The sequence below is a fragment of the Musa acuminata genome, chromosome BXJ1-11 (assembly GCF_036884655.1).
Source record: "Musa acuminata AAA Group cultivar baxijiao chromosome BXJ1-11, Cavendish_Baxijiao_AAA, whole genome shotgun sequence".
Taxonomy (NCBI): Eukaryota; Viridiplantae; Streptophyta; class Magnoliopsida; order Zingiberales; family Musaceae; genus Musa; species Musa acuminata.
The window spans coordinates 9,307,172-9,333,654 of NC_088337.1; the positions used below are offsets into that span (position 1 = coordinate 9,307,172).

General features: G+C 42.6%; 1 protein-coding gene across 2 annotated transcripts; it reads right to left on the reverse strand.

The window, feature by feature from the left end:
* Positions 1-5,700: 5,700 nt before the first annotated feature.
* On the reverse strand, positions 5,701-26,483 carry LOC103971202 (E3 ubiquitin-protein ligase CHIP). 2 transcript variants are annotated; one of them, XM_009385166.3, is made up of 8 exons: positions 26,261-26,483; positions 25,582-25,649; positions 25,408-25,471; positions 23,537-23,608; positions 6,660-6,793; positions 6,404-6,557; positions 6,211-6,276; positions 5,701-6,111 (listed from the first exon to the last, which is right to left on the reverse strand). In XM_009385166.3, the coding sequence occupies exons 1-8, from the start codon at positions 26,369-26,371 to the stop codon at positions 5,983-5,985; spliced, it is 798 nt and encodes a 265-aa protein (XP_009383441.2). In that variant the 5' UTR covers positions 26,372-26,483; the 3' UTR covers positions 5,701-5,982. The 2 variants fall into 2 exon arrangements, with proteins under 2 accessions (XP_009383441.2, XP_009383440.2); XM_009385165.3 differs by having other exon boundaries at positions 6,211-6,321; positions 26,261-26,480.

The following is a 26,483-nucleotide window of genomic DNA, read 5'->3' on the forward strand; positions in this document are numbered from 1 at the left end:
AGAGCACATAAAAATTCCAAGGCCCTGATGTTTAGGTGGCCCGAGTCACCCCTGGCACTGGTGACAGTGACACCAAGCGTGTGGGTCCCAGAGAAGGGAACACAGTGACTCGGACACCAAGCGTGTGGGCCCGAGAGAAGGGAACACATCACCCCTGAACGATATCGGGGGCGACTCAGTAATGTCCGATATAGCAAATTTTTCGTGAGATTCTTTTTCGTTCTTTTTTTCACTGGAACGCACGGCCACGCAGCCGACTCAAACCGCAAGTCATTTCAGTTGTGATCTCAATTCACCGTTAAAGTTATCATCACAATTTGTGCCATTTGATTGCGTTACTATTAGACTTACTACTAAACTACACAGAAACAAACACTTCAAGACACGCAGCATTAGAAACTGAGGGCACCCATAAACCTACATCAACTCAGACATATGCAGTAAAGTTGGATTCATAGAGATAATATAAAAGCTATGTTTCAGTGATCTCAGCTCTCCTCCCTCCCCATGTTATCTCGGTTTCTTGCAATATCGACACACTGTCTGCTGATTGCACTATCTTGTTCTTCTTTGCATGGGTAGCCCAATCGAGAAGACCGGCTTGCACATTATCTTCGTATATGGAGTTGTTGAATGAACTCTCCATCTGGACTTCCAGAAGAGACACCCAGTTACATAAGAGGATTCAGAGCAGGAGTGCATGATACTAAAGCTCACCTGGGTAACAATGGCAGGGCGCTATAGATGGAGAGGAGCTGTATGATGACAGTGAATACCAGCAAAACAACTAGAACTAATCAGACAAGTGCAGTTGCTGTCAATAGGTTGCCGTCTGCCTGATTACTAACCTGGCAACACGAAGCCTGCTTGCTGAATGATGCAGAAATGGGAGACATGCCGTCTGCATCACCAAAAGCATCAGTTCACAAATGACTTTATTCAAACTGAAAGCTTCTTAATATTCTTACTACGACACATACAAATTCCCTGACAAAGGAGTATTGGTTTCTCTGTCAATTTTGCAGAAAGAACTGATTTTTGTCTGGGTTAAGAAAGTTCAAAAACCAAATGCTAGTAAAACTAATTTTGTTCAGTTTTGGATGGCAATTTTGAAAAACCACTCAAACTGCACTGAACAGAACCATATATTTGTTCGATCAGATACTAGAAAATTATGAATCTAATGCATTTCGTGAATACATATGAACATATATTTGCATGGCAATTATGATATTTTGTGATATTGTGAATACATATAATAGTAGGGTTTGAAAACCAGACATGACCAAATAATTTTGGTTCAATTTGTTTTACAGTTCAATCTAGTCTGGTTTCAAGTTCTACAATTGTACTAATTTGTTCAGTCTGAAAATACCCTCAAAACTAAACTGAAAGCCCACATGGGGCACTTTCTGAAATGAGTGATCAATTCTGTCAATAAGTTTGGCTACACAATATTGAGAACCATGTCAATATACATATGGAACCATTCCACATGCAAGAAAGCAAAAAAAAGCAGACTTTTACAGAACCAATAAAGGCAATTACTCTGGAAAATAATATTGGAGATAAAAAAAAAGAGGCCAATATATGCAGAACTAACTTAAACCACAAACCATAATATGTGTATGCGTGTGTGTGTGCATATATATAAATAAATAAATAAATATATATATATATATATATATATATTTATTTATTTATTTATTTATTTATTTATATATATATATATGTGGAATTTGCTATCCAGAAGAAAAATGCAACCTTGAAGGCATTTTCATATAGAATGTAGTGTATCAAGATGACAATTCGTGGTCCTGAAGCCGGAAAAGATGGTCCAATGGTATAACCACCAAGTTATCTTCATCGATAGAATGTTTATCAGCAACCTCATGGACCAAGTGAGTGATAATATTGTCCAATTTGGTATGAACAGCAAGCAGAAGTTGTGATATCACCAGATTCAAGTCAATATTTCAAGAGAATTTCCCATAGTGCAACTGTGCAAGTCAGATTTGTGTATGCACAATTGAAGTACAAAATCTTGGTTTCATATGTGCTTTGGGAAAGGTGGCAAAAATTAACCAAAGTAAGCATGCATACAAAAATGTACATGCCAAGCTGCAAACAAAATGATGAATGTAAGAAGATGGAACACAAACAGAGAAGCTGTAAATCTAATAGCAGCAGCAAGGATGTCACATCATGATGATACTTCTGAATTAATTATGGTGTGTGGACAACAATGACAACTAACTTGAGGTACCTAATTTAGTAATTTAAATTAACTTGTGAATTTTAGTCTTATTTTGCAGTTTTTAAATGGAAGTTTGTCAGTATTTGACAATCAAACTACGAATTATGATCATAGAAGGAGAAGATAAAAAAGACTGATGATCCAGCATTAAATTCCTGCAATATTATGGTTTTGTCATTTTGATTTCTGGTAGTGAAATGGTTTTTTATTTGGTTTCAGGAATTTCCAAACCGTAACTAATCAATTTGGTTTGTTCTCATCGATAAACTGGATCTAAACTGGACCAACTGAACCATATACATCCCTATCAGACTGAATAGGATACATCATGTCAAGAACTAAAAAGTATATAGGATCATGTGTCAGTTTAAGCTTACGAAATTTCTACGTGCAAAGTTGATCTTACCTTCAACAATTAATAACAAGAATATCATAACAAAAAACCCACAGGCATCAATTACAAAACAAAAAGGAAAAAAGAGAAACCACAATTACATAGATAACATAAAAATGATCTCATATTAGGCTATTAATCATAGTCCCAAATTGCCTGAACAAATCAATTAAACCTAACTGAACTTTAGGAACTCAAATTTACAAGATGCATGTATTCTTGTTTACAGTTACCTTATATCAACAACTTTTTTTGAGTCAGTTTCAACGACTCATTATATATTTGTAAACACTAAATTTCCATATTGAAGAAAGACAGGAATTAGGACTGTGAATAACAGCCAACAATATGCTTACCATGATAAATACCGGTCTCATATTAGTGTGGTCTGTCTTGGTAATGGATCCATATATTGCTTAAAAAAGAATGCTGAAACATACTCAAGTTTGATTTAGAATTTAGAAGAGCAGATGCATTTTTGTCATGTAACATATCTAACACTAGAAAAGTGACTTTCTGAAAAGAAAAGAATCAAGTGTTGTGGATTATCAGGTAAAAACTATTCTCATTACAAGAAGAAGTCATTTTTACTCCAAATCTTTTCCACAAACAGAAACATGTCTGCACAAACTCCAACTGCAATAATATGAAAGGATTTTAGCAAATCTGATTCCATTTATAACAGACTACAACAACAAAACTCAGAATCCATAAGCTTTATCATGGTCCACAACACTTATACATAGAAGCGGAAATTGAATGTTTCATTTAGTTTCTTTATGCTCTTGGTATTCAATTATAGAATAAGCCAGCCGAAATTTCCCTTTATTTTATAGAAAAGTTAGAACTTAGAAACATCATATTAGGATCAAGATGCATAGTAGTTTTAATACATGGAAAAGTAATATCCTACATACCATCCAACTCAATATGAACGAGTCCGTGCCAAAGCCCTCGAAATGTTTTTTGATAAATTCAAATTGCTGCACATGGCTGATCTTTGGAGGAGCTGCTGCATATCATTGTCTTTTGGTTAGCACATCATTGGCATTGCATCAAGTGCTTTTCTTTTCACATAAATATCAAACAATGTAACCAACACCAAATAGTTTAAATCTTACAGCTTGCATTTTTTTTTGTATATATAATATCAATTCATAGTATTTTAAAGCAGAAAATCATTTCAGATATTAGCTATCATATGCAGCATGCTGTCAATCCATCAGTACTTTGTTCATACCATTTTGCATCATTTTTCTGAACTAACTCCTCCCAGAATCTCCAATTTGCATCTAAAATATGAAGAGTCAAAATCAACATACTCAAGGAAGAATTTAGCATATTTGCAGAGAAACAAAATAAACAAAATAAACATACTCAAGGAAGAAATTTTAGCATATTTGCAGAGAAACAAAATAAACATGAAAAAAAATTATAATAATAAATGGATACCTGTGCAGTTCCTATAACAAAAGTGATAAGGTTGAGGACCACGAGTGACAAAGAAAACGAAATAAAGGTACAAATTGATGGATAACCAAACAAGTAGTAATAATGGAACATTTCCAAGGACCAAGGAAATATATCAGACCACTAAGGTTCAGTTGTTCACTCAAACTATAGCTCCAATAAAAATGCCTTTATTCCTTCATTTTCTTGTTTGCAAGAAATGAATGCTGATAGTTGCAGCTCAAAAGTAAAAACTTTCTTGTTCCTCAACAAGCAAATTGAACTGTTGGAAGAAGTCAATATTTAGGAAATATTGCAAAAAGAAATATAAATGTCAAGAAATCCAATGAGTTCAAAAGGCACACTATCATGAGCTGCAATTGTAAATCATTTCATAAAAGAAAAGCTTGTGAATAATTAATTGGTCATCACAATGAGTCCATGGAGATCATAGTCAAGATCCAAGTAGTATTTCTAGACAATTGCTGAGTCACAAGCATTTAAATATAGAAACCTAGCAATGAAGTGTTTGTGTAGTTCAATTGTTTACAAATTTTCAAAAAATAATTCTTTGCATTGATCCTTGTTGATTTCAGTTCCTCGGGAAGTACAGATTACTGACCTTACTCATAGTTTTTTCTAAAGGAAACATCGGATCCCCGCAATATCAAACTTTGCAAGATAAGGCACAAGGTTTCAATAATAATCCTAAATCAAAAATAGGATATAAGATCCTTACAAGCCCACTTAAACCCACTGACTCAGCTACTCACAAAGATGGATACTTGTTTAGTCTTTTGGACATAATGCTGAAGTCAAGGCATGAGGGTATGACAAAATAAATGCATAACAAAGCTTCCACCCTTCCATAAGGGATGCTCTATCTTTGAAGATATCAAAGGGTAAAAATAGTTTGCATGAATAATTGTTTAAAGCACGTTTATCCCAATTGACACCATTGTTGGAAATCTTCAAACTACATAGAACACATTACCAACACCAAGACAACTTGTGACCCATCCATAAGAAATAGGGAAGACAGGAGGCGTTCATATCAAGCTTCCCTTATTAAAGAAGAAAATGATCAATGTGCAACCACACTCATAGCCATGTGCTGAAAGTTTATATGAACTAGCAGTATATTGGTGAATGCCAAAACTGCTAGAATAAGCGACAAATTTTAGAAATAACAATAAGTGTCTCCTACCAATTTAGCATAATAGTACAGTTTCCAAACCGATTGCATGATTCAGACAATTGCCATCCTTTGCAAATACTTCGAGAGCTTGTCCCTTGTCTACATGTTCAGATGAGAGGACAGGCTTTCTATTAAATAAATTCATAAACACAAATTTCACTACCTCATCAAACAAGCAAGTTTAGCACATGGTTTACCTAGCACTACTGCATATACAGACTGCTCCCCTTAATTTTCAGTAACATAAAAGTGAGAGGCCACCATTATCACTGGCCGGATCATAAAAATATATTTTTTGTAGCATAAATTTTAATATCTCAACAATCATGCAAGTTTAGCATTGTTTACCTAGCACTATTTCATATACTAGACTACTCCCCACAATTATTAGTAACAAAAAGATGAGTGGCCACCTTTCTCACTGGCCATATCTACAAAATATTTATATATATGACCAAAAACACATTTTAACACCAGACCGCATACCAGAAACTAACAGCCAAATCTTTATACAAGAATATCCCAGAAAAAGCGATTCCTAACTAGTAAGAAGGAAAAAACTGAACACTATCCTGGCAGAGTGAAACTAATGGTAGCATCAAACACACAGAGCTAAGATGGAGAAGATGCTCATGTCCATCAAGATTTACAACTCCATGATTTTTCAACATCATGTGATATATTCTATAGTCTTGCACCATAAGCCCAAGGATGATCATTCAGATAAGCTTGCACCGCTTCCTTGATGGCCAGGTTTGGTACCAATTGGTGTTGTTCCAGTGGTTCTCGTGTGATTGGGTCAAAGTTACCAACCTACAACATGAAAATCTCAGTTTCCATGAAGTGATATATGAAATATTGAATGAGTAAAAGCTCTAATAGTACAAATTTGATACTGAAATACAACCAAACCTTCTGTAGATGCTTAATTATCATTGCCCTTTCATATGTAATGCCACTAGGAGCAATCACAGGATCCTGAAAGATGTTAAGTGTAATCTTACAGCAAAGATAGTCAGGCACCTGAAACATCAAGTTAAAATCAAGTATTTCTTGTCCAGAGAAACAACATAAATAAATAGAGATTGGAGTCTTGAGTGCTCACTTCTGTTGGGGTGTCAACAGATGCAGTTTTACTAAACACCTCATTGAGGACTCTGAGTTGTCCAACAACATCATTTTCTGCCTCTTTAGGGCCATAATCATCTTGAGAATCATGAAGAAAATGGTACTCCGTCAAAGCTTTTTCACAAGAGTCCCTGTTATGTAAAAGAAAATGTTGCAGCAACACGAAAAGCATAATCAAGTAATTAAACTTGAGGCTCTCATCATATATAAGATAATAAGAAGATGTGACTGACTTCAAGTTTTGTAGCATCCACTCACGCTTGCTGGACAAAAGTTCCCATTCATTGTACTTTGCTTCAAAAAGACTCTGCTTAATCTCCATCACCATATCACTTTTAGGGTTGATGAGCCCCTCAATATTCAAGGCCTATGCAATAAATTTATTAGAACTAGTTATTCAAGAATCAAGAGTAGCTTACAAAACATTTCATCAAATCACAACAGACAAATGAAACCCTGACGATTGAACCATATAATGATGAGTTTGGCCATGACCAATGATTATGTTATTCTAATCAAGATCTAAAGTTTCAGTCAGACCAGTCCATACTATGGGTATTTATTTACCAGTTCAACCACAAGCAGGAAAGCAGACCAGAAAATATATCCCAGTTTGTATTTATATCGGGCATAGTGCCTGACAATGTGACTGGTACCATACTGTATTGGATGCGGCAGTAATCTTGACTAGACACTGGCTCATAAGTTGAATTGTGGTGATAAAAGTACACTTGAAATGGTTGAGTACAATGTCTTATTTATACATGTGGGAAGGAAGGATTTCCCTCAACTGTCCAGCGAGATTTCCTCATACAGTTGAGGAAATCTTATATGCTATCATGCCTCCGCAAGATTGAGCTTCTGTCAAGGATGCCAATCTTGGACCGATGCAACGAAAATAGTTTGCAGACGAGAGGCTTCGTGAGTGAGTCTGCTAGTTGATCAGTCGTATGTACGTGAGAAACACGTAGTTGATGTCTGACAACTTGATCTCGCACAAAGTGGAAGTCGATGGCAATATGTTTCATGCATGAATGGAAAATCGGATTGGCACATAGGTAGGTAGCTCCAATATTGTCATAATATATTGTAGGAGGAAAGGTAGAGATGACGTTGAGTTCCTTGAGTAGATTTGTGACCCAATTGAGCTCTGCAGTAACAGTAGTGGCGATGGCATGATATTCAGCTTCAGTTGTAGATCGTGCGACTATCTTTTGCTTCTTAGAACTCCAACTGATTAGATTAGCTCTAAGGAAAACAATATACCCCGACGTGGATGTTCTATCATCAAAGTTTCCTGCCCAATCAGCATCAACAAAAGCATAGAGATGAAGCGGGGTGTGTTTGCGAAGAAAGAGGCCCTGATTGAGGGTCCCCTTAAGATAACGCAAAATTCGTTTGACCGCAGACCAATGCGTAGTAGATGGTCGATGCATGAATTGTAATAATTTATTGACTGCAAATGAGATATCTGGACGAATGAGAGCCAAGTACTTATCGGTATTGAGTAGAGTCCGTAGCAGGACTTCCATCATATAATTTAAGTGATTCACTAGTAGATAGGGGAGTTGTAACCTCTTTTGCATCCTGCATATTTGTCTTTGATAATAAGTCTTGAATATATTTTCTTTATGATAGGAGGAGACCTGGGGATATGAATGTTGCTTCTACTCCCAGAAAATAACTCAAGGTTCCCAGATCTTTGAGGGAGAATCGATCAGCAAGTTGCTTTAGAAATGCCTGAATCTCCAAAAGATCATTGCTTGTGACAATAATATCATCCACATACACTAGAAGATATATTGTATTTCCATTTCGTTGTTGTAGGAATAACGATGTATCAGACTTGGAGTTGATGAAGCCCGTTGATATCAAAAAACGAGCCAAGTTCAGTATACCAAGCTCTTGGAGCTTGACGAAGTCCATAAATAGTTTTTTGTAGTTTGCAGACATGCCTCGAATACTGTGGATGAACGAAGCCAGGAGGTTGCTGCATAAGGACATCTTCAGTTAGAATCCCCTGTAAAAAGGTATTGTTAACATCTAGTTGTCGTAGGTGCCATCCTTTTGAGGTGACCAAACTCAGGATAAGTCGGATTGTTGTGGGTTTAATAACGGGACTGAATGTCTCTATGAAATCAACACCAGGTCGTTGATAAAACCCTTTGGCTACTAGACGTGCTTTATATCTAACAACGGATTCATCTAGGTTCCGCTTAATTTGAAAGACTCATTTACACCCGATGATGTTTTATGTTGATGAAAAGGTACTAGGGTCCATATAGAGTTATGGAGGAGAGCATCATATTCTTCACACATGGCTTTACGCCAGTGATAAGATTTTTGAGCTTGAGTAATTGTGGTGGGTTCACTAGCCTCAAGAGAAGAGTTCGTTATAGCATGTAGGTCAAGGACTTGACGTGGTTTAAAAATGTCACTTTTGGAGCGTGTTGTCATTGGATGTCTAGGGGCTATGGAAGTGGTTGGTTGTATAGTTGGTATAGCCGGTGGTGAGTCACTAACATCGGTCGGGCCAGTCTGCGGCACTTTAATATCACGAGGTCTAGGAGAAGATGAAGCCAATGGCGATGTTGCCTAGGGTATTGCTTCATCAATAGGGGAAACCTGTGAAGCAGGGAGTGGAGGAATAATGAAGAGAGTGAGGAGTTATTGAACTGGATGAGTGTGTTGATCTTGAGGGTAAGGACTGGACGGTGATGTAGGAGGTTCGTGTGACGGGATTGGAGAGATATTCCACTGATGTATGTTTGTCGGAGTAGCTTGCATGGTAGGATGATCATGATTTTGAAAAGGAAAAGAAGACTCCACAAAAATAACATAACGGGATATAGACTTTTTGAGTTTGGGGTTCGTAGTAACGGAAAACGTTATGTTCAAGAGAGTATCCTATAAAAATATAAGGCTAAGATCGTGGTGTTAGCTTATGTGAGGCATAAGGACGTACCCATGAATAATATAGATAACCAAAGATTTTGAGTTTTTGAAGGTTTGGAAGCTTGTGGAATAGTTTTTCCAAATGGTAACTGGTATTGGAGGACTGGAGTGAACATACGATTAATGAGATAGACTGCAGTTTGAAAGGCTGCTGACCAAAGAGTTGGTGGCATGGATGCCTGATGTAGAAGTGTGAGACTAGTTTCAACTATATGTTGATGCTTGCGTTCGGCAGAACCAACTAATTGGGGAGTATGAGGGGGCGACTTGAGGTGTTGTATACCACAAGCTATGAGACAAGATGTGAGGGCTTGATATTCGCCTCTGCCATCAGAGTAGACTGTTCTAATGGAAGACTGAAAGAAATTCTTAACCAACTTTCTAAAGTTGGTAAAGATTGTTGAAACTTCAGATTTATGGTGGAAAAAATATAACCATGTGTACTTAGTAAAATAGTCGATAAAAATGACATAAAATCTGAACTTGTCAAAAGAAGGGGTTGGGACGGGACCCCAAACATCGGTATAAATAATTTTAAACGGTTTAGAGCAAGATATGAAGGATGTTCCAAAAAGTAGTCTATGACTTTTATTGTTACGACAAGCATCACAATGAGTTATAGTACTACTGGTATTAAATGTAGGAAGAAAAAAATAAGAAAGTAATTTTTGCTGGATAAAGGATTAGGGGTGACCAAGAGGTCGATGCCACACATCAATTGGAGCTGCAACTGAAGAGTGAATAGTAGACTAAGTTATTTGTGAAGCTGACGGCCACTCATAAATGTTGTCTTTGTTCTGACCTTAGACTAAGGATGCCCCCGTGCTCATAAAGATTTCCTCAACTGCATAAGGAAATCTTATCTGCTATCACTGGCCTCCCCATCTTTTTCCCTTTTTCCTCACTTAGTTCCTCTTCCCTTGTTTCTCCTCCAGCAACAGCTCCTTTCCTCTCCATTTATTTTATTAATTTCTTCTCCAGATTACTTCCTTTTTGCATCAAATTTCTTGAATAGCTTTGATTTTGAGCTTTTTTCGTGCTATGGAGCGAATCTCTTGAGTGGAAGTTTATTATTCCTCAAATCAAGTTGAATCTGAATCTTGCCACCACGTTTCTTTCGCTTAAGAGTGGTCTTCTGCTTAGATTAAAACTAAAAATTCTCACAACAAACATTTAACTGATGGCAGATCTATGTGTATTGATGTATATATAAATATGTGGAGGTATGCTGAATCACTGGACATCTAGGCCAGTGAATCTGTGTATTTTGCATAGAACTATTTAAATGTATGTCAAATCTGCATGGATCCCTGCTAGATCGTGTGGACCAGCCAATATTTGCATGCAACTATCCCATATCAATGCAAATTCACCCAATATCAGCATATATCTAACACAGAACTTTGAAGATCCAACCATGTAGATTTAGACTAGAATGGCAAGGATGTGACCGAGAGTTACCCATATCCACCCAAGACCAACAAGAACAGAGATCTAAATCCTCACAGAACTAGGCTAGATCCACATAAATTTAGGCTAGATCATGCAAATCTGGCCAACATCTGCATAAAGCCAAACTAGAACCACAGGGACCCAATCCACATAACTGCAACCAAGATCTTCATAGATCAAGCATAAAGTTGCATCAATTCAATAAAGATCCATGTAGATCTAGGCTAAATCAGCAAGATCCAGCTTAGATTTACTGAGATCTACAACAGAACTAGCTTGTCCTTTTATTAGTCAATTTTTTTTTTAATTATGTATGTGACTCCGTTTGTTCGTGTTAATAGAAAAATGACACCAAAACAACAGAATCAATCCAATATGGCAACACACGTCAATTGGAGCACCACCATTATTGGCAATGCATCCAGTGGATGAATAACAAGATTGAAATAGCATTTGGCCAAAGAATTTATTGACATGGCCAAATGCACAAAAATCCCACGATAGAAAGACAACGCTTTCAGGGCTTGATAAGTGGACAATGGGGGAACCTTGATAAGTGGACATTCAAGCATCCTATCTATGATAAATATAAGATTTGATTGGACAACATTTGAGGACCTAAGCTTGCTACTTGTATTCATGCATCATTGAGTACTCTCATATGCATGAGGAAAGTATGAGACACCAATATCAGTTCAGCTCATCTCATTAAAAGCATGAAAGTAGCAGTGTCAGTAGCGCTGGTCCATCCCTGATCAACGGATCTTACAGCATAATGCAAGCCAACAGTAGTGGTGCAACATATGATCCTAAACTAGGTAGTATTGTTAGTATAAGGCAGCTAACTAAATTTCAACCCCCTGAAAAGGACATCAGGGGTCTCTTCAGCTATTGCAGTAGAAGCCAACATTTGATGTTGAGACTGGTCTTATGGCATCCCCCCCAAAGGGCCAAAAAACATAGGATTGAAGGCTACTATGGGTATGAGAAGAGGAGGGATATAGGAAATATCAAGGTATCAAATTTTGATCATATCAATCAATAGCTATGATTTATTCTCAATATTGACCACTATGTATTGGTCTAAGTACCAGTATCAGGACATATATAGCTTGATACCAGTATATTACTACTGTAAAAGAAATAAGCTGTTGAAACTGGTATAAGATCAAAATATAAATCCTTGGGTAAGATAGTTGCAAAGAGATTCGATTTCAATCTCATTCCTCCTAGCGCAGCTTGGGACACGTATTACAGATCCATAGTACCACATGAATATAATATTTTAAAAGATAAGTGTACAAGGAGATTATTGCAAAATAGTTCCATGAATGTGTTCCTCTTGGAGAGGCTTAGTGATGTAGGACAAATTTCAACGACCAATGGGTATTCTTATTTTGAGTATAAAGAAATGAGAGGAAGAAAAAATAACAACAGAGAAGATGGGATAAAAAGAAATGAACAATTACCCGACTTGCTTTGGCACAAGGGCACAAGGAAAGAACTCTTAGGATGCATCACATGATTCATAGTTTCATACCATCAAAAGAATAAATATGATCTTGTACCGCACTACCACTGGTACATAATATGAGCAATGAAGAAACTTCGCAATCTCGCCATAGCAAAGCATCGTGGCGAATCGAGCAAGACGGGGCAAGCCGGATCATTGCCCCAAGCAGCCGCAGGTGGGCTGCAAGTGCAAACTCGCTCTCATGCTGTTGGAGTCGCTCTGGAGGAGCGCAGCAGTGAACATGATGAGCGAGAAGTTGGCTACTCTCCGTGAGCAGAGGCGGCGCAATTTGGAGCGCCAACCGGGAAAAAGAGCCATAAGGAGAGATTCATAGTGGTGGAAACCCGCCTGGATGTTCTTAAAGCGAGCTTGGAGGAACTCTACCAAGGCCAACGAAGGCTTCTTGGGGTAGAGAGCTCGCAAGAAGAAGCTTAATCCCGAATCGACAAGGTTGAGGCCAAGTCGATCGACTGACGGACGATACCAAAGACTTCGTGCAACATTTGCACGAAGTCATGGCGAAACTCAATTCTAAAGTGATAGCACTCACAAAGGCACTAAATGCAAGAGGCAGCAACACCCGCGTTGCGCCGCCACAAAACTTGAGGGCACCCGAGCCTCATTGCTATAGAGGTGTTAGGGACGCAAAAGAGCTCGAGAATTTCTTGTTTGACATGGAACAGTACTTTCGAGCTACAAGGCCCAACTCTGAAGATATCAAAGTTTCAATAGCAACCATGTATCTGAATGGGGATACAAAACTTTGGTAGCGAACACGTTGAGAGGAGATCCAACAAGGTCGATGTCGAGTGGACATATGGGAGGACTTGAAGCGGGAGTTGAGAACTCAATTCCTACCCAAGAACACAGAGTTCGTTGCAAGGAGGAAGTTGAGACAACTCCACCAAAGTACTTCCATCCGAGGCTACGTGAAGCAATTTTCTGCACTAATGCTAGACATACAGGACATGTCCAAGAAGGATAAGTTGTTCAGCTTCCTCGATGGCCTGAAGCTATAGGCTCAACAGGAACTGCATCGAAGGAATGTCACCGATGTGATCGGGGCAATTGCGACTATAGAAAGACTCACCGACTTTGTTTCCTCAGAGGACTCAGGGAAAAGGAAACAATCTTCAGGAAAACACCCTCCAAAATATTCTTGAGGGAAGGAGCCCGGGGCCGAGCAAAGGAAGAAGAGTTCCCATAAAAGGCCAAGCTCAAAAGGCAAGGCCCCAAAACCTGGCGGATGTTTCTTGTGCGATGGTGAGGGAGTGCCCACAGAAACAAGCACTCAATGCCTCAACAACTTCAATCCATCCCCCAAATCAGACTAGGGCAAGGCCGTCGCCCTCAGTTCAAGTAGTTCAGAATCTAGCAGCGACGATGAGGAGTCGCAAGGTCCCCGAATGGGAGCAATACGTTTATTGAATGCATTGCGGGATCAAGTGGGGGAGAACATGAAGGCAAAGCCACAAAAAGCAAGGAGTAGTGAGTAGTGAGTTGATGTACCTGGACATTAAACTCAATGGCCAAACAACCTGTGCAATAGTGGACATGGGCGCTACCCACAACTTTATTGCCGACCAAGAAGCAAAGCGACTTGGACTGATCTTGGAGAAGAACCCAAGTCGAATGAAGGCGGTGAACTCGGAGGCCAAGCGGATCTTCGAGTTGGTAAAGGGAGTCCCCATCAAGATCGGAACATGAAGCGGGAGCACAAACATGATTGTGGTGCTATTGGATGACTTCCAAGTGATTCTCGGAATAGAGTTCATGCATGCAGCGATGTTGGTGCCAATGTCGTTCCTAAACTCCCTATGTATGATGGGAGGTAACGACCCCTGTGTGGTTCCCGTCTCTCGGAGAGGAACCAAGGACCCCCAATAAATGTTGGCATTACAACTGAAGAAAAGGGTACGAAAAGGTGAATTAACATTCGTGGCTACTGTGAAGCTAGAGCCCCAAGACGGGGAGATCATTCATGAACTTGCTGTGGTGGCGAGCATTCTGAAGGAGTTCACAGATGTTATGCCACCCGAGTTGCCGAAAACTCTACCACCACGTAGAGGCGTGGATCATCATATTGAGTTAGAGCCAGGAGTGAAGCTTCCAGCGAGACCACCCTACCGCATATCCCCTCTAGAGTTGGTAGAGCTCAGAAAGCAATTAGATGAGCTACTAAGCGGTGGTCTCATCCGTAGTTCTAAAGCACCATTCGGAGCTCCAGTTCTCTTCCAAAAGCAAGGTTCGCAATACCGTACCGTAACGGTATTTCGACCTGGGCTCGATACCGGTACGGTACGGTATACCGAGCGGTACACCTGGGTGTACCGAGTACTGTAGCACTGCTACATTGGTATAGTAAACTGCTACAATGCTACAGTGCCTCGGACAGGTAACAGTCGGTCCACGTACCGAAAACCTGTCGGACCGGTACGTACCGCCCGTACCGGGCGGTACGACTCGGTACGGCAGACCCTGTCCAAAAGAAACAAGATGGGAGCCTCCGACCATACGTCGACTATCGAGCCCTCAACAAGGTGACGATGAAGAAAAAGTATCCCATCCTGCTCATCGTGGACTTGTTCGACCAACTAAACAAAGCAAAGTACTTCTCCAAACTCGACCTTCGGTCGAGGTACTAAAAGGTGCACATTGCTGAAGGCGACGAAGCAAAGGCTACTTGCGTGACCAGGTGGCAGGTACAGAGTGTTTAAGTTCTTAGTGATGCCTTTCGGCTTAACCAACGCTTCGGCCACATTCTACACTCTTATGAACCAACTATTCAAGGAGTATTTAGATAAGTTTGTGGTCATCTACTTGGACGATATCGTCGTCTACAGCCAAACACTCGAGGAGCATATAGAGCACCTTCGAACAATTTACAAGGTTCGCAGGGAGAACACTTTGTTCATGAAAAGGGAGAAGTGCTACTTTACTCAAACGGAGATCTTATTCTTGGGGCATCGAATCGGTGATGGTTTCATTCGGATGGACAAATCAAAGGTGCAAGCTGTTACGGAATGGCGAACTCCAAAGAAGGTACCAGAGTTGAGATCCTTCCTTGGTTTCATCAATTACTATCGGTGCTTCATAACTGGGTATTCGAAGCGTGTAACTCCACTGACGGAGTTGTTGAAGGAGTAGCCTTGAAGATGGTCTGACAAATGTGAAGCTACATTCCAAGATCTAAAGGTTGTTGTATTGGAAGAACCGATGTTCAAATTACCGGACTATGGGGAGCCCTTCGAAGTCTATACAGATGCTTCATATTTCGCTATTGGGGGAGTACTTATGCAGAAGGGTCACCCGGTGGCCTACGAGAGCCGCAAGCTCAACGAGACCGAGCGGAAGTATCCGGTGCACGAGAAGGAGATGACAGCGGTGGTCCACTGTCTATGAGTTTGGCGGCACTACCTTCTCAAAGATGCAGAGGCAAGGACATGAACTCTTGCAGAGGCAAGAGTTTGGCGGCACTACCTTTAAGGTGCATGTGCCGCGAAGCTCCCTTCGTCTTTGGCACCATGCAAGATGAGTCCGCTCCGTCAGAATGAAGGACCCATGGAATAACATGATCCTACTCTTGCCTCTGCAAGAGTTCATGTCCTTGACCTCTGTCTAAGAAAAGCACTGTGCCTCTGCTCCATGTTCCAACTTCTATGCTGGCTCCCTTCATGCGGCTTGAGTACTTCGCCAAGTTACACCCAAGTTGCTCCGCTCCCCGTTTTTGCATTGAGTCGATGGTGGCCCTCGCGCCCACCATTCCACGGGTCAGCCCTCCCTTGAGTCCGATCTCCATATCGACTCCAAGTGTGCCTTCATTTAAGTTGCTTTGGGTCGCTCCCCCACTTGATCTCGCAATGCATCCACCAATGCATTCTCTCGAGCGAGATCATGCGACGACTCCTCGCCGCTTGCTCAGTCCATCGAGCTTCGTGGAGTTGTTGTTTGTTGAGGTACTCCTCCTCAACATGTGAGATCCGTCTCACATGATTCTTCCTCTGGAGAGCCGGGACTTATCCCTCCTGGATAACTATCCCGTTGGAGCAACATCTCTCTTCATTTCGGAGACCACCATCCTCTTGGACTACTCCGATCTGCTGAACAAACTGTGCACTGTTCTGTCTCCTGCAAACGCACTTGCTAGATTGCGACTCCATGTCAATACAGCCCCCGCTGCACCCCTCAAGGCCTAGCAACATGCTGAACTCGTTGCACACTTTAGCCTCCGATGGACGTATCCTTCACATGCCGAAGAGAAAGTTTCAATACTCCATGGCGCCGAGTTTCGGTCGCCTTGGGATGGCCACGAACATTCCGTCGTCCGCATACAAGCCCATGCATGAGTACCAAGTTCTTCGAGTTAGCAATTCCCCTCACCTCTGTGAGCTTTGCAAAACTCTTTTGGTCGTTGAGCAACTCATTCCACCTTGCATGGTCTCATTCTTGCCAAGCGCCTCGCTTGCCTAGAGCACCATCAAGTATAGTTGTCAACGTTGAGCCGTAGCTCAAACTCAGTCATCCCAACCTTTGTGCGCTCCAAATTCTTCCAAGCTTGCCTGTTCTCGTGGTGCCTCTTGCGCGAAGGGTTGGCCATTCCTCTGAATGCCAATCTCATATGCCCGCTCCTCTGAGCGACTCTTTTCCCTACATCTCCATGCTCGTTTTCCCTCAAACGGTCGCGCGTGTGCTGACTGCTCTCAACGCAGTCCCGCTAGGTCCCCCACGTTTGCATGCTAAGTGTTTCTATGAGTGTTTGTCCCGCTCTGATACCATATGACACGGACTTAGCTGGTTTTGCCTAAGTCGTGCGGCACCCTTGCGTGTCCGTCCGCAAAGGTCAGCCTCCCCGAAGCCTCCCATTGTCCCTTAGGACCACCAAAAGAGAGAACGGGTTAGAGAGAACGCCTCAATCGGGATCCACAAGCAAACATCTCCGAAAAACACTTCATAGACAATGCAAATTACAAACAGACTTTACAAGCTCTGAACAGTGGCACAACAAAGGGTAAAATGGTCCATTACAGACCGAGAATCTCTCGCACGTGTCCACATGACACAACCTTTATTTACAAGCCTAAAGAGGCTACCAATCCAACTAAAATGGGACTATTAAGCCTTCGGCCACCCCTTTACATGCTGTACAAGGCATGAACATGCCAACAGACACGGACAGATATAAGCATTACATCAAACACCTTGTTTAGAAGTTTGTCCGTGACATTCTCCCCCACTTATCCCTTCGACGTCCTCGTCGAAGCCGTTGTGAACACTACAACTCTTCGCCTTTGCTGAGTCTTCAATCTTCTGCTCCAGCTGCAATGCGCCTCCTGGCTCCCAGCTGCTCTCCGCTGCTGTTTTTGAGTAGTCGAACATTTGATCCGCCATGCTGCTTCAACTCGCCAATGACTCTGACTCTGGTGTGGGGTTGGCTGAGTTGTATTGATCCTCGTTGATTCCTGCGGATCCACCAAATGAAGGAAAAGACCATTCTTACTGCGCCAGTTTCTCAAAATTTCCACATGCTGCTTGAACTGGGTGGATGCTTGTTGGAGCTTTAACGAGCATCGCCTCGCAAACTTCTGAAGTTTTGGGTCCTTCCTCCACAAAATCTGCTCATTGACTCTTCTTTCAGTTAGTTGTCACATCCAAGTAGGTTCGCATCACTTCCGCTTTCGATTGGCATTTCGTTGGGAAATGGAGCGGACAATCTACTCTCAGTAGCACTGATCACCGTTGGTGAGGATTTGACAACTATTGTCTTCCATTATCTTCGAAGGGTCTTTGAACTTGTGCAGAGCTCCTCTACTGGATAGATAAGAGAACTGGGGTACTCGGTTTCGCCCATTCTCTTAAGAGTTGAGAAGGCAAAGGTTACTTGACTTCGCCCGCCTCCTCGAGGTTATACTTCATGCATCGAGCTGGTTACTAGCCTTCGCCTGCTCTTTGCTCACACTTCTGAAGCACTTGAAGTGTTTGCACTCCTTGCGTTGAGTTAGCTACTGTGATTCACCTTCTCAATGCCATCGAACTTCTGGAATGCGAGAAGTTTTCACCCCAACTTGGAGTAATTCTCTGATAGATGAGGTCGCCTCTGGGATTGTACCGTCTTCTCCATCAACCATGCCGCCTACTCCACTGAGTAGCAAAGGTACAGCACCGCGTACTGCTTGCTTCGTTCCTTGGTCGTGCACTCTTGCATGACCCGAAGTCCTTCACTTACGGCTATCTTGATGAGAAACTTGTTGACACCGGTCTTACGAAGTTTCTTGGCCTCTGCCCTTCAGCCTTGTCTCGGTACTTGGAGATTGCCTCTGCATGCTCCACCTCCTCGGCCCCTTTCACGACCAAACGCTCTCCCTACGTGAGAGCAAGGGATCAATGACTTTCACGGAAGTCCCGCCTCTGCGGTACCATGGCACTGCCATGCCCATGGCCCTACTATCCGTCTCCTCGCATCTGCATCCCTTTTCTTCACGATCAGTAGATATGTCTCCGTGGCACTCCTCTGAGTCCACCCCCATTCTGACTGATGCTTGATTTTGGGTAGCTAAGTCCCTCTAGACTCGTCGTCGCTTCCTCGCCCCTTTCGACCTCCTGCTTCAACACCTCTGTGTTCTCCAAGCAGTCTGTTTGGTCGATGGAAAGACAGACTGCAACTCCCATGCATGGCCTCTGCCATCACATTGTAGGGTTTGCACCAATTCTGTTCTCCTTAGCTTCCTTGGTAGCAACGTTCGCTTACTCGACCTTGTCCTCTGACTTGTCGGGCTCCCTTAAGCGAATATGAGCTCTGGAGCAGTCCAACTCTCCAGCTGCTTCGATCATACCTCTGCATGATCAAGTCCCTCCCATGGAACTCGCTGGTACTTGCATTCGAACTTTTCCCTTGGTGGAACCCAGCCCCCATATGCTGATGACCAAGGTTTTCATCCGATGCAAAATTCGGTGCACGCCCGGAAGACCCGCCTCTGCGGTACCATGGCCTTCACTCCTTGAATCCATAGCCCTTCTTGCCGTCGTGTTGTTCACCAAAGCGGAGCTCCCAGTAGCTCCCGATCATACCTCCATATGATCTCATCCCTCACGGGACTAGGTTGTGTGTATCGCATTGCCACGAACTGTTCCACCACGATCCGCTGCACCATATCGCCTCTTGGTGACATCTCCATTGCATTGTGATCCTTGTGGAATAAACTCGAATTGTGAACCCTCCATGTGTGGCCTCTGCCAATACATCGTAGGGTCTCCTCCACCTTCGATTTTGTTCGCTCCTTTGGCAATCGACCTTCATCCACCCACTCTTGGGTCACACCTAGATGAAGCACCGCTCTAGGACAGTCCGTCGCCTAGTAGCTCCCGAAGTCCACCGACTTCACTATAATTTGTGCACCATTGTCTGGATCCTGGGCCTCTGCCCCTACCAGCACAATCTCCGCTGCGCACCGCTTCCTTCATAGCAACTCGAATGGCAACACTGTGGCATATTCTTCAAGAGTACCCGCCTCTGCGTCCTCTTGCCCCGTGCTAAGGCCTTCTGTACCCAACTTTGCCTCCGCAAATTGAGTCACCTTAGTTCCTCCATCAAATGCTTCTCCGAGTTAAGGTGCATGTGCCGCAAAGCTCCCTTCGTCTTTGGCACCATGCAAGATGAGTCCGCTCCGTCAGAATGAAGGACCCATGGAATAACATGATCCTACTCTTGCCTCTGCAAGAGTTCATGTCCTTGACCTCTGTCTAAGAAAAGCACTGTGCCTCTGCTTCATGTTCCAACTTCTATGCTGGCTCCCTTCATGCGGCTTGAGTACTTCGCCAAGTTACACCCAAGTTGCTCCGCTCCTCGTTTTTGCATTGAGTCGATGGTGGCCCTCGCGCCCACCATTCCACGGGTCAGCCCTCCCTTGAGTCCGATCTCCATATCGACTCCAAGTGTGCCTTCATTTAAGTTGCTTTGGGTCGCTCCCCCACTTGATCTCGCAATGCATCCACCAATGCATTCTCTCGAGCGAGATCATGCGACGACTCCTCGCCGCTTGCTCAGTCCATCGAGCTTCGTGGAGTTGTTGTTTGTTGAGGTACTCCTCCTCAACATGTGAGGTCCGTCTCACATGATTCTCCCTCTAGAGAGCCGGGACTTATCCCTCCTGGATAACTATCCCGTTGGAGCAACATCTCTCTTCATTTCGGAGACCACCATCCTCTTGGACTACTCCGATCTGCTGAACAAACTGTGTACTGTTCTGCCTCCTGCAAACGCACTTGCTAGATTGCGACTCCATGTCAATACAGCCCCCGCTGCACCCCTCAAGGCCTAGCAACATGCTGAACTCGTTGCACACTTTAGCCTCCGATGGACGTATCCTTCACATGCCGAAGAGAAAGTTTCAATGCTCCATGGCGCCGAGTTTCGGTCGCCTTGGGATGGCCACGAACATTCCGTCGTCCGCATACAAGCCCATGCATGAGTACCAAGTTCTTCGAGTTAGCAATTCCCCTCACCTCTGTGAGCTTTGCAAAACTCTTTTGGTCGTTGAGCAACTCATTCCACCTTGCATGGTCTCATTCTTGCCAAGCGCCTCGCTTGCCTAGAGCACCATCAAGTATAGTTGTCAACGTTGAGCCGTAGCTCAAACTCAGTCATCCCAACCTTTGTGCGCTCCAAATTCTTCCAAGCTTGCTTGTTCTCGTGGTGCCTCTTGCGCGAAGGGTTGGCCATTCCTCTGAATGCCAATCTCATATGCCCGCTCCTCTGAGCGACTCTTTTCCCTACATCTCCATGCCCGTTTTCCCTCAAACGGTCGCGCGTGTGCTGACTGCTCTCAACGCAGTCCCGCTAGGTCCTCCACGTTTGCATGCTAAGTGTTTCTATGAGTGTTTGTCCCGCTCTGATACCATATGACACGGACTTAGCTGGTTTTGCCTAAGTCGTGCGGCACCCTTGCGTGTCCGTCCGCAAAGGTCAGCCTCCCCGAAGCCTCCCATTGTCCCTTAGGACCACCAAAAGAGAGAACGGGTTAGAGAGAACGCCTCAATCGGGATCCACAAGCAAACATCTCCGAAAAACACTTCATAGACAATGCAAATTACAAACAGACTTTACAAGCTCTGAACAGTGGCACAACAAAGGGTAAAATGGTCCATTACAGACCGAGAATCTCTCGCACGTGTCCACATGACACAACCTTTATTTACAAGCCTAAAGAGGCTACCAACCCAACTAAAATGGGACTATTAAGCCTTCGGCCGCCCCTTTACATGCTGTACAAGGCATGAACATGCCAACAGACACGGACAGATATAAGCATTACATCAAACACCTTGTTTAGAAGTTTGTCCGTGACAAAGCGTTAACGAGGGCGTCGACAGTTTAAGTGGGGGAGAATGTCATGAACGATCGTCGCGCTCCCGCAACAACTTCGTTCAACAAACCGTTCGTCACTTTTGCATGCTTGTACAGAGACATGGCAGCATGTTTTGCCTTGAGTTTGTGTGTTTTTTATTGAAAAATGTAAGCAACGACAGTTCACAGCGCTGTAGTGCGACCCTCATCGCACCGGGCCGAACTGCCCCAAAATGTCTTCGTTTTTGTGTGTCACAGCTTGTTTTCTATAAACCGCAGCTACACGCTAAACGTCAGCCATCTCAGCACCCTGGAACCCCCCGGATAGCACTGGGCCGGATAGGGCTTCGGTATATTGTCAGGCGTTGAACAATTTTCACAAGTTCGCACATTAACTTGACGGGAACTTGCCTTTGCGCCCGGCACCCGATGAGCAGTTGTTTGTGAACTTGCAACTATTCGTTTTACCCTCTAAAGTCCTTGTTTTCTCGTTCCTCTCTTTTCTCTCTTGCACTCAAGGTGCTCGCTGAATTGCTTGTAAAGCTTCCCTCTTCGCGAGATGTCGGGACTTGTCCGTCGCTCGTTTTTAAGCTAATCAACTTTCTGTTTTACAAGTCCTACTTGACTTGTATGAGGTTGCAACTAGGCTGACCCTTTGCGGACGCATATGTCGCAAGGGCGCCTCATTACTTAAGCAATCCTAGCTAAGTCGGAGGAGTTGGCGCAAGGGTGCTTCACGACTTAGGCAACTCCAACTAAGTCCGTGATTTTACCGCAAGGGTTCCTCACGACTTAAACAATTCCAACTAAGTCCGTGATAGCAAAGCACTTCGCAATGCTCCCGTGACAGTCGTATCCGGCGAGGATCTAGCCCAGGGCGAGCTCATCGCCTGCTCCCCCGTCGCTGTCACCCTCAACGACTGTGAAGAAGAAAACCAAGATGACGATGAGAGCGAGAAGGGGAAGCAGTAGTCCAACCTAGGCCAGGTCCTTCACCGTCGACTGCAACCTCCCCGATCACAGCAGCTACGATCCCTCCACCCCCGACCACGTTTCACCTGACGAAGCGAGGACCCGCCCCCTACAATGTTCCGCCCAATGAAGCGAGGACCCTCTCCCTACCGCGTTCCACCCGACGAAGACTTCTTTGAGTCCCACCACATCCAACTCTCTTCTCCGTCATGTCTTCTATGTCCAACGAGCGTCATAGCCTTGTCTTCCTCGCCGTCGTGCTCCTCGTCCTATCCGCCAACTGATACCGCCCAATAGCAGGCGGTCCGTGTGCCAATCAGCTGGCAGATCGGTATGTACCGCCCGTACCGGGCAGTACGATTCGAGATTTGAATCCATGGTAGGAAGTAAGCTTACGATTGACAACTTACCTAATAGAATCAAGCAAGTTGCAACTCTTCTACAAAAGCAAATCTATCTTGAAGTTAAATTGGTATTCTTACATCTGGTTCATCATAATTATCAAAAAGGTTCATCGTTTACCTCTAATAAGTTCAACTATCACTAATAATCCAAGGGAAAGTTTCCTGAGATTTCGGTGTTTCTCATCTCCCTCATGTGGCACCTCTGGGATTCTAATGTTTAAACTGGGATTACCAATTCCAACCAGCCTCATGATCAGGATGATGCATATCATGGATTCAAACTTACTGAATCATAAGTGCATTTCAATCCCTTGGGGAGAACAGCATATGATTTAGCATGACCAAGCTTTACAAGTAGGTGCATGTAATATAATCATTATCTATGGTACATATTTTGAGCAATGTAAATGTTCTTGACAGATAATCAACATGATGATGAGAGCATGACCTACATCAGTTAATACAATTGCCAACCTTTTCCAATTCTTTGATTCCTTCAGCATATTCCTGCCTCTCTACTAGTGTGAGTCCCAACATAAAGTGAGCCTGCAGCAAAATTTGAACTTGTTCACAAACTTAAAACAAAAGGATATCCTTTAGACAGTCCAATTTGTAAACTAAGAAGAAAATGCAGACACCAGACTGGGGTTAGAGAAAACAAAAATATTCCAATGAAAACACAGGAAAAATCAGAATAACTGACCAATGATTTATATATTCAACCACAGGATATATCATATGATAAATCTCCAATTCTGCCAATAGCCAATAGAAACCCAGGTATACACTACACAATATAGCTTATCCAAGAATCAATAACTTTGTATTAGTAAAACAAAGGAATATCATGACATAGATAGCTTGGAACAAACTAATATGCACAGCAAAATATCAAGATTGTATCTTGCTGTCGTTAACACTTTGTAGCTTTCAGCTTTTACAGATACATAACTGGAAATGCTTACTCAAGATTGTTTTCCTTACATGAAAAGTATAGGTTTAAAGAAGCAATATGACTCGTTAGCAGTAATTGTACCTTAGAGCATTTAAGCTATCAAAAAGTTGGTGTGGTTAACAAACTAGAAGCAATTTAGATAAAAATATACAGAAACAAGTTAACAGAGATTAAAAGTACAGGATGAAATAAGTTATGACAATAATAATATTGTAATATTGTAGTAAACTATGCTTAACAAAATAAGGTGTAAAGGAAGAGAAAAAAAAAAACCTTCCATGGCTTTTTCCTTCTACACTCTCCCTCAACAATAGCTTGCTCCCAAGGTATTCAACTTTAATTAGACATGTGGATGACCATAAACTAACAGGAGGCATTAGTTTCCATTTCTCATTTTTTTCGCCCTATCTTTCTCAATGGTTGTGCATTCATGCTTCTCTTATTCTCATATTAAACAAGAGAGGAGGCATTCTTGTGTTGCAATGTGAGATTATTACCCAAGGGACTATGATTTCGCCCGGACTGGTACGCTTCCTCCTCTTCTCCTCCTGCTCCTCCTCCGTTGCTTCCTCTTCTTCCTTTCTCTTCCTTCTTCTTCTTCTTCCTCCTCCTCTTCCTCCACCACCACCTCTTCTCCCTTCCTCTACCTTCTTCCAATTCCTCCTCTTCCTTTATAGCCTCCTCTTCTTCCTCCTCCTTTCTCTTCCTCCTCCTACTTCCTTCTCCTCTTTCTCCACCACCTCCTCTTCTTTCTTCCTCTTCCTTCCTCCTTCTTCCTCCTCTTCCTCCACTGTTCGGACCAATACGCCTAGTTGGTATGACATGGCAAACCTTGATCACCCCCTCCTTAATCTCTACTTGTTACAATTTTATCCCTAAACGGGTTCTTTGTTTGGCCTTACATCCGGATGCATCTAATACATCTATTTCTTGCATAAATTCCACCAACCTAGGTCTTGGATTTAGTTACAATTTCATAGTTCAGTCTACAGTCTATGATCCCTTGTAGAACTTTTTTTTTCCTTCATCTTACAAAAACCCAAATCAATTCAAACTTATATTTTATATATTATGCCACAAAGACAATATCAAGCTAATCAAAATCAGAAACTTAAATTATCAAAAACATCATTCATTTAATATCTTACATTATACTAATAGCAAGACATGCTATGGTACATGGGATTGTTGGACTTCATGCAATTGAACATACAAGCATTTGAAATTATGTCAGTGTCTGCTCAGAAACTACTGTATCTTTCGATATGATACAATGAGAAGATAGATAACATATACCACTATCAGAACATCACATAGAAGGCAGAAATGGTGAGATAGTTGGAAGACATATATAACAATACTGAATGTGAGAGCAAGGAGATGAGCTCACCTTGGTGGATCTACTGTCAAGCTCAAGTGCTTTCCTAGAATCGGCTTCAACCTTAGTCCACTGGCTACAGAACTCAATAAGCAACACAAATCAAAACAATGGAGACAACGGAGACGATCCAAAACGAAAGAAACAAAAGAAAAGAAGGGGCGAAGATGAATCAGCTGTTCGGACTTCAGCTTCGTATAGCAGATTGCTCGGTTTGCCCAGTATAATGCCACGTCCGGGCAGAGAGTAATTGCCTGCAAAATTCAAATCACCAAGGACAAACACAAATCAAGAAGACAAGAAATATATAATAAACTGAGCCAAAGTAACAAATGGTGAGAAATTGAAACGAATATTGAATCGCAAGCCAAGAGAAAAAAGAGTCAACGGAACAAAATGGAAAGTATAGTGCAACTTGGAACTTAATGTGAAACCTTGCGTCATGATACTACCCATGCCCAAGAAATCATAAAGCGCAAGAGAGATGTACCAACGAGTAACCCGAGGTCCAAACCCTACAAGAAAATCGGTGGATCTTTGATGTAACCCATATGGTATCGACACCATTCGACTCAAAGATCAAACGAAAGCCAACAGGAAACCCAACCGAACCATGCCCAAGAAATCACGAAGCGAAAAGGATATGTACCAAAGAGTAACCGGAGGTCCAAACCCTGCAATAAAATTGGGGGATTTTGTTACGTAACCCAATGTACCGACACCATTTGACTCGAAGATCAATCGAAAGCCAACAGGAAACCCAACCGAACCAGAAACGACGTGGAAATCAAGAAACGATCACCACAAACCGATGCAAGTAAAAAAGGGGGAACAAGAAGAGGAGAAGAAAAAAAGACGAGTCCACCTCGGTGTGGGCGTCAACGGCAGCAAGAAAGCGTCTTTTCTCGAAGTATTTCTTGCCGTTTGCGTCGAGGAGCTCGGCTTGCCTGACGACGCTCGCCGGCACCGGGGCCATCGCTGTGTTCTCCACCTCGCCTTCGAAACGGCGAAGCAAATGAAGGTTTCCTCTCACAATGGCCCAGTAATTCTATAGCATCTCTTCTTGCTTCCCTCGAAGGAAAGGAGGC